Genomic DNA, 9,015 nt, shown 5'->3' with positions numbered 1-9,015 from the left:
CTTTTATTTTATTAAATTATTATTTGGCATATATTAAGCCGACACAAATAAAATTTAGAATAAAAAAACTCTTTATTGGGATAGCTGCTGTCCTGCCTCCTGCCCAACCCCAGTCGCTATCTTCTTCCCACTTACATAAAGTTGCAATATTGTCTCTACTCACCAAATAATTTTAGTACTTTGAGATGAACATACTCTGATAAATAATTTCAATTATAGTGATATTTCACACTGTTTGTCAAATTTATAATACTCTAAAACTTAATCATCCATCTTTATAATTCGACGAAGAGTTTTTAAAGTTTGGTAAATATTGTGTCAGAGAAAAATTGAAACTCATTAAATTCACATAATGTGGTACTAGTAAATTGATTTGACATCCAGTCCACTAATTAGTTATATTTCCATCACGTCTTCTTTAATTTTTAAATAACCTTTTGACGATCTCGATACCTTTTGGATTTTTTAGAATTTTTGGAAAAGAAAGAAATTGAGTAGTGTTTTAAGGAGTATTACTCTTTATTCAGAGTACAAAGTAGGTAAATCTAAAATGAAAACTACCAAAATAATTATAATGATTAATAATAGAGGCATCGCAGCGATTGGCGAAAGTACACTATGATTTCGAATTGACTGAGATAATTTTGTGGAATTTTGCAGTGAGAGTACGATCTTAATTTCCTATAGTAAACTGCCAAGTTCATGATATAATTTTAAAAATCAGTTAAAAATATTTCTTGATATGATGGAAGTAGGAATCACACCATTTATAGATATTAGATTTTCTTTATATATGTTATGATAAAAAAAATAGATTTACTTCTGTAGTATACTAATGTCATATATTTTCAAATAAGCAATGACAATTTTTTTTTATAAATAAATAATGTTAATTTATTATCCATGACATCCATACAAAATTTTCGAGTATTAATATAATACTACTACAATTTACCAAAAATTACCATTGAATAATTGAGACAATTCAAGGTTTATTACTACTTTTCTAAACAAAATTTAAAGTTATTTATCAAACCAGAATTTCCACATTTTATATTTTTTTATAAAAATTATCCTTGAATAATTTGAAGATATTCTCTCCAATTATATATTGTCACTGCACTTCATTGAAGTGTGTAAACATGAGACACGATGAGCTTACAATTTCTTTGTAGATACACACTTGTACAAGCTCGCGTTTCATAATATTTAAAAAAAGCAATGATAAACAACTAAATTTTGTACAACTAAAACAAGATTATATCAGTAATTTTAATGTGTTAATTAAATATTAAAATAATAGATATAGTTAGTTAGCAAATTAAAACCAATTTATTAGTTTTTAGTCTCATTTTCAATTTTTTATTTTTATATTTGAATTATTTCTTTATTATTTTTAAAATTTGTATTAAAGTATGCATTAATTACATTTTATGGTTCAAAAAAATTTAAAAAAATTATACACAAATACCATAATATTGTGCACATTCCCTATACTATATATATGTCTATACTTTTTAATTAAATGCATAAATAAATTAACTTTTTAATCAAATAAACCAATTTTTGGTTGTACAAAATTTGGTTGCATAGACTTATTGTTTAAAAAATGATACGAGATTTTTTAGAAGACAGTATCCCTTCCGTTATATAATAATAGAGTCATTTTATCATTTTAGTACGTTTCATAGCAGTAGAATCATTTTCTTTTCTATTAAAAGTCAATATATTTTTACACACCTACTTTATTCTCTCTTACTTTTTTTTTCTCTCTCTCTATCTTTTTCATTTTCCACTTTACTCTCCATTTGCTTAACTCATAGTATAACACAATTTTTTTAATCTCTGCAACGAAAAGAAACGCCTCCATTATTATGGAACGGAGGGAGTATTGTTTTGTGTGGAGACAGAAAATAATATAATTATATTAACATAAGATAATTTTTTTTAAAAATAAATGTAATATTTTTTATGAACAAATTAAAAAAAAGTTATGGGACGAAGTAAGCACTGTACTACCTAATATACTTTAATTTCTTAGTAGATGCACAGTCTGAAAAAATACATATACTTTAATTTCTTTGTAGATACATACTCCTAGATGAAAAGAAGATGCTTATATTTAAATGTCTTTGTAGATACACACTCATAGATAAAAAAAAGATACTTATATTTGAAAGATTTATTAGGATTTCTAGATAAGAAGATTAAATAGAAAAGAAAATTGAATAGTAATTGAACAATTATGTTCCCATTAAAATGTTGATGAAGAAAGCAAGTTGCAATGAAACACACTGCTGCTTTTACACCAGTCAACAGCAGGTTTAGCATGTTTTAAAACATCACACAAAACAGCAAACCGCCTTTTCTCTCTCTATCCATGGCCGGTGCTCGGTAAGATACATATCTCCATAAATATCTCTTCCTTTATCGCATTTCAACCATTCTCTCGCTTGGAGAGAGTGAGTCGGTGAATAGTAAGTTCCTCTTTTTAAGAAAAGATTTCCTGTGTCCTATCGATCCATCATCTTCTACTCCTAGGTCGCCATGAGCAAACAGGATATGCTGAAGGTTCAGGTACTTCTTCTTCTTCTTCTTATACTAGTAGGAGTACTATTTTAAGTTTAAGCCTCTCTCTCTAAATTCAGCTGTTTAATCTGTGCAGACATGTGTTCTAAGAGTGAATATACACTGCGAGGGGTGTATGCACAAGGTCAAAAAGAAGCTGCAGAAGGTTGATGGTAAGTTCTTATTTTCATTTGTTATGATTGTTTTTGACAAAAAAAAATTGTACGAGTGTATAAAGTGATTCTATTTAGTAGGAGTGTTATTTTGGTTTCAAGGATATTTGGGTGAGTAATTATTTGATTGTTTTTGGAAAAAAGTACAAGGTGATTCTATTTAGTAGGAGTGTTATTTTCATTTTAAGGTGAAAAATTCTTTGATTGTTTTTGAAAAAAAATATAAGGTGATTCTGTTTGGTAGGAGTGTTATTTTGATTTTAAGGAAATTTGGGTGAAAAATTCTTTTGATTGTTTTTGGAAAAAAATGTGTGCATTTAGTATGTAGTGTTATTTCAATTTGAAGGGAATTAGGATGAAATTTATTTTGATTGTTTTTTTGAAAAAAATGCAGGAGTGTATAAGGTGAGTATAGATGCGGAGCAGGGGAAGGTGATGGTGTCGGGAAATGCGGATCCGGCGAGCCTCATCGAGAAGCTGGAGAAATCCGGCAAGCACGCCGAGCTGTGGGGCCCGCAGAAGGGAGGTGGAGCGATGCCGTTTCAGATCTCTCAGGAGCAGCTGAAGAAGTTTCAATTGGAGAACTTCAACAAGAATAATCAGAAGAAGGGAAACGACCATCACCACCACAACCAGATGAAGAATGGATTCGTTGAGCTTCCTTTTAAGAAAGGAGGGGGCGAGAAAGCTCCGGCCAAGGAACAGAAGGCGGTCAGATTCGAGCTCCCCGAAGATGAGGATGACTTTGATGATGATGACGACTACGATGATGATGATTATTCGGATGACTTTGATGAGGATGAGGATGATTTCGAGGATGAGTTTGAGGATGTGAAGCATAGTAAGCCACTGAAAGGGGGAGAGAAGCCGGGTAAAGGGGATAAATTAGATAAAGGAGGTGGTGGAAAAGAGGGGAAGAAGGCTAAGAAGGGGGGCGGCGGCGGTGGGATTGATATGTTTTTCAAAGGAATGTTGAGCAAGGCCGCCGGCGGGAAGAAGGGGAAATCGGAGAAGAGTGGCAAGAAGGGTGAGAGCAAGAAAGAGGATGGCGGCAAGAAGGGTGGTGGTGGATTTGAGTTGGGAGATGGTAAAAAGGGGAAGAAAGATGATGATGGTTGGGGCAAGAAAGGTGGAGAAAATTTCCATGGAGGTAAACAGCAACAACATGGCTTTGGTGAGATGAAAGCCAACCATAAAGGCGGCGGTGGCGGCGGAGGTGGTGGAAGGAATATGGAGATGATGGGGGGTTTTCCGGCGGTGGCGGGGATGCCGGCGATCAACGGTAGCCGCTTCCCGGGGACGGGACAGGGGAATCCGTATAGCCAGCAGCAGCAATACATGGCACAGATGATGATGATGAATCAGATGAATCAGCAGCGTGAGCATGGTCATGAGGCGGCCTATCATCCGATGGCGTATGCAAGGCCGCCGCCTCCCGCGCACATGGGCTATGGATCGGTGCAGCCCATGGGGTACGGAGGGCCGCCCCCGATGCATCCCATGGGATACGGGCCGCCGCAACAGGCCACGGGGGAGTATGCTCATATGTTCAGTGATGAGAACACTGATAGTTGTAGTATTATGTAAATTTTTGGTTGTGTTTTGCCATGAATTAGTATTATTATGATCGATTGTTATTTTTATCAAGTTTTAATGTTATGAAGTAGTAGTAGTAAAGTTGATTATGAGGAGAAACTGGGATATGTTTTGATAACTTTTATTTGAATGTGGATTTGTTTGGTCAAATATTGTCCGTGACAGCTTGGGAATATTTTATGGCAGGAAACAGCAAATGTTATTGATTGTTGCATTATTTATTTTGTTACAGCTTTATTTGGATGGATTGTTGAATTTTGAAAGAGATAGTCCATTTATTTGGTTTTGTGCACATGCAGGATTTGGACGTTGGGATAGTTGCTTTCTTTGGTGTGTGTCAGTGTGTGTTTTCTTTTTTGTTTTGGTTTGTGTGTAGCGTTACATCTACACTTTTAGACTCGTGAAATATCAATTTTGACTTGGGATATAAATATAACTGAATAAATTTTATTTACTCAACTAGTCAATAGATTATTATTTGCATAAGCCAGTAATTAATTAATAAATGGAGTAGTTAATAGATCCAATATTTTATTACAGGTGATTGGATCGTAGCCAGACATGCTACCATTGCTAGAGTCGAGTAGTACTAATATAAATACTCATGTATTGAATCTCAGGCAAATATAATCAAGAGATAAGATATACTGTCCCCCCACGGCCCCACCCCACCACAAAATAAAATTAATGAAAACAAAAAATAGTGGAGTAATATTATTATAATGATAAAATGCAACTGAGCAGTCTGATCCAACTAAGTTGGGATATGAATAATATGATACGACAAGCTGTAAAACTCCAAACCATTTCAGGAACCCAACATTTTGTGTGCAATCCAGAGCATCCGCAACGCTGCCTCGTTGCGGACTCGATCTCGTCTTGACGAGACGAGACGCCATCGAGACAGCGTTGCGGCTCCCGTCTCGTCTCGACGAGACGAGATGTCTCGACGCCCAACGCGTCCCGGCGAGGCAAGTCTCGAGGTCGCGAGACACGCGCCCGGCGCCACGTGGCGCGCGCGGGCTGTTGGCGTGACGCCCACTCGCCGACCCGCGAGTGAGCGTCGGATTTATGATGTCATAATTCAATTTTTTAAAAAAAAAAAATCAGATTTTTCAAAAAAAAAAAAAAAATTAAAACAAAAAACGGTAATATTACCGTTGAACGGTAATATTTTTAATTTTTTTTTTTTATATATTCTATATATACTCTTCTCCATTCTCCATTTTACACACAAACACACATTTATCCTCTCATCTCTCTTTCTTTCCTCTCCAATCACTTCTATAAAATCATTCCTTTATTTTTTTCTTCTCCCAAATTTAATCAATTATGGATCCATTTGAGCAAATGCGTCGAATAATGGAAGAATCGCTAGAAGCAGATCGACGTAGGGAGGAGGAAGCCGCCGCGCCTCCTAGGCAACGCCGGACATACATCCACCGTAACCGGGAGGAAGCCGCCGCAAGGTTGGAACGTGATTACTTCAGTCCGAACCCGGTGTGGGGAGATATCTACTTCCGTCGCCGTTTCCGTATGTCACGCCCGCTATTTTTGCATATCGCGAATACATTGGCGGCACGGGAACAGTTCTTCAGAGAAGGGTTCGGCGCTGTTGGCCGTCCTAGCCACACGACGCTCCAGAAATGTACTGCGGCGATCCGTCAGCTTGCTACTGGACAAACGGCGGATGCGTTCGACGAATACCTGCACGTCGGAGAATCCACTGGGCGACTTTGTTTGTTGAACTTCTGCAAAGGCGTCCGGGCAGCCTCACCGCCGAATTTCTGAAGAAGCCAACCACCGCAGATTGTCAGTTTCTGCTCCGTCTTCACGAACAAGTGCACGGATTCCCCGAGATGCTCGGGAGTGTCGATTGCATGCATTGGCAATGGAAGAATTGCCCTGTGGCGTTGAAGGGGTGATACACGAGCGGCCACAAAGGCACCCACCCCACCGTTATACTCGAGGCCGTCGCCGACTACCGGCTATGGATTTGGCATGCGTATTTCGGGGTCCCCGGCTCGAACAACGACATCAACGTGCTCAACAACTCCGACCTCTTCGCTGAAGTTCTGAATGGTAAAGCGCCGGCCATCAACTTCGTCGCTAACAATCGCCAGTATAAAATGGGGTACTATCTTGCCGACGGCATCTATCCGAAGTGGCCAACCTTCGTGAAGACGTTCAACAGGCCTATGGACGAAAAGCAGTCTCTTTTTGCGCAGAAGCAAGAGTCTGCTCGCAGGGATGTGGAGAGAGCGTTTGGGGTTCTCCAAGCTCGATGGAACATTATCAAAGCCCCGGCTCGACAGTGGTTTATAGAGAATATGGTCAACATCATGTATACGTGCATAATCTTGCACAACATGATTGTCGCCGACGAAGGACCTGAGGCGGGAAATTGGTTCGACCCTGAAACCCCGGGAAGCTCAACCGCAAGTAGTCCGCCTCGAACGGGAGTGCATCCGTCTTTGCAAGAGCGGTTGTCTATTCGGGCAAGGACACGTGATTCTATTGCCCACGCCCAACTCCAGGAGGATCTAATGGAGCACATTTGGGCAAAATTTGGCAACCATTAGATGATCGTCACTAGAGAACTCCTTCTTCTGCTTCTTTGCCTCCATTTTTTTTATTTTGAGTTTAAGTGTGCAATTTGTAATTTCTAGTTTTTTAATTATGTCTTTTTTATTTTTTTATGTATTTTAAATTGTAATTTTATTTTATTTATAATGAAGTGTGTTTTTTATTAATTGAATTTGTTGGAATTAAAAATAAAAAATGAAATTGAATGAATAGTTAAGAGATGGTTAAGAGATGGAGGGTTGCAGGTGCTGTCTCTTAGTTAAGAGATGAGCTGAAAAGTACAGTGGGGCCCATAAATAGTGAAGAGATGAGACGGTTAAGAGACGGATAAGAGATAGCGTTGCGGATGGCCTCATCATCTTTGTTTATCAACATAATTCCATTCCAAATTTTTTTTTTATGTAACATTGCTAGTAAGTTTAATTGGAAAATTGTAATTTTGGCCGGGTTTCGTGTCGAGTTTATTTATATGCTAATTATTTTGAAGATTTAAAATGTTTTAGATTTGTTTTTATTTTAATCGATATATAACTAAAAAAACATTTTTTTTTCATTCAAATATCTGCTTATTTTTCTTTAATAATCATTTCTAAAAATAGGAAGCAATTATGAACTAATAATAATAACAATTTGTATTTTGCACAATTATAACATTAATTTCTGTTTTATGTAAAGAAATTAAATGTCATGCAAAATAATAACCAGGCCCAATAAATTCAGCCCAACATTCAAACAAACTTCAAATTTGTGGCCCATCGCAGCTCTTTATAATAGCCCGTAGACAATTCGTTAGGCCCAAGCCGCTCATTCTCTTCTTCACTAAGCAATTTATGTCGCTACAAAATATACATGAGTATTAAGCATTATTCTACTTCACTAAATCTATATCTTTTAGTAATTTAATTTATTGATGACTTTATGAAATATAGGTACTGTTGTAGTATTGTACTTTAAAATAGGTTTAAATATTCTACACTTTTTTTTGCATCCTTTTTATGTGTGTTTCTGCCAATATATAAACAAGTTAAAATTAGAAATCAAAGATATTAAAATCATAAATTAATGACATTAGAAATTGATTAGATACCACACACAATGAAAAAGATTAAAGTGATTATACTGTTATAGTGTATCAAATACACTATATATTATTTTAATAATGTAGCAGAATAATAAATACAATAGATCATCTACCAGTATATTAAAAAGTCATGCATTTAAATTAAATTGATAGTAACTACTCAAACTGGTTTATAATTAGTGTATATTTTTAGACTATTAGTCCTAGACTCCTAGGTGGTAGTAGTTGAAATATTCATTACTAATTTATTGCATAAATTACACAGATATATCACCAACCGACTTTCCTAAACGTTATCTACATAGACCATAGTCTTGATAATTCTTGCTTCAAGTCACACTATGATTCCACATTTAGTCATTTATCCGTATACCCTCTTTGATTGTCGGCTAACTATTTAAATTAATATAAAATGTTGGAAAATGCACACTTTGCTGATATCAATATAATTTACAATGAAACTTATAGTACTCCTATCATTTTAGATAATATTATCTTTTTAATACTACTAAGTTATTCATTTTAGAATTATTCAATCTCCGAATAAAGAAAATAGTTCTCTATTCCTTAAACTCATAAAATTTGAACATAGTCAAACTCAAAGTATAAGATTTTTACTTCGATGGTAGAGTTAAGATAATTTACACTGGTAATACTCCGTATTATATTAGTATTAACTTAAAAGTAAAGGCCAAATATTGTCTCTAACATATGGTTGTTTTGTCAATTTGCTCTTTAACATTATCTTTATGATTATTTGGTCCCTCACAAATAAATTTGGACCCGAATCGGTCCTACTTAACAGAACCGTTAAAAAATTGACGGTCAACATTATTTAATCATGTTTTGACCGAAATTAACCATTTTTAATTAACATCTTTAATTATTTCAGAAAGATAAAAATATAATTGTGTAAAACACACAAAAAAGAACGATGAACACGTCTTCGTTCTCTTCATTCTCATTCTCCTTTCTTCATTCTCTCTCTTCCGGCGACGGCTGCAACTGGGT

General features: G+C 35.7%; 1 protein-coding gene across 2 annotated transcripts; it reads left to right on the top strand.

The window, feature by feature from the left end:
• The first annotated feature begins 2,321 nt into the window (after nucleotides 1–2,321).
• On the top strand, nucleotides 2,322–4,487 carry LOC125194416 (uncharacterized). 2 transcript variants are annotated; one of them, XM_048092614.2, is made up of 3 exons: nucleotides 2,322–2,571; nucleotides 2,666–2,741; nucleotides 3,136–4,487. In XM_048092614.2, the coding sequence occupies exons 1-3, from the start codon at nucleotides 2,548–2,550 to the stop codon at nucleotides 4,326–4,328; spliced, it is 1,293 nt and encodes a 430-aa protein (XP_047948571.1). In that variant the 5' UTR covers nucleotides 2,322–2,547; the 3' UTR covers nucleotides 4,329–4,487. The 2 variants fall into 2 exon arrangements, with proteins under 2 accessions (XP_047948571.1, XP_047948570.1); XM_048092613.2 differs by having other exon boundaries at nucleotides 2,324–2,577.
• Nucleotides 4,488–9,015: the final 4,528 nt, after the last annotated feature.

The sequence above is a fragment of the Salvia hispanica genome, chromosome 4 (assembly GCF_029641045.1).
Source record: "Salvia hispanica isolate PSC_SH4W2 chromosome 4, Shi_PSC_v1, whole genome shotgun sequence".
Classification (NCBI taxonomy): Eukaryota; Viridiplantae; Streptophyta; class Magnoliopsida; order Lamiales; family Lamiaceae; genus Salvia; species Salvia hispanica.
This window is presented reverse-complemented; position numbering and strand designations above follow the sequence as displayed.

Coding starts and splice junctions, on each gene's coding strand:
- LOC125194416 (XM_048092613.2), top strand. CDS start 2,548: ATGAGCAAACAGGATATGCTGAAGGTTCAG. Junction 2,578..2,665: donor AGGATATGCTGAAGGTTCAG/GTACTTCTTCTT, acceptor TAATCTGTGCAG/ACATGTGTTCTAAGAGTGAA. Junction 2,742..3,135: donor GAAGCTGCAGAAGGTTGATG/GTAAGTTCTTAT, acceptor AAAAAAATGCAG/GAGTGTATAAGGTGAGTATA.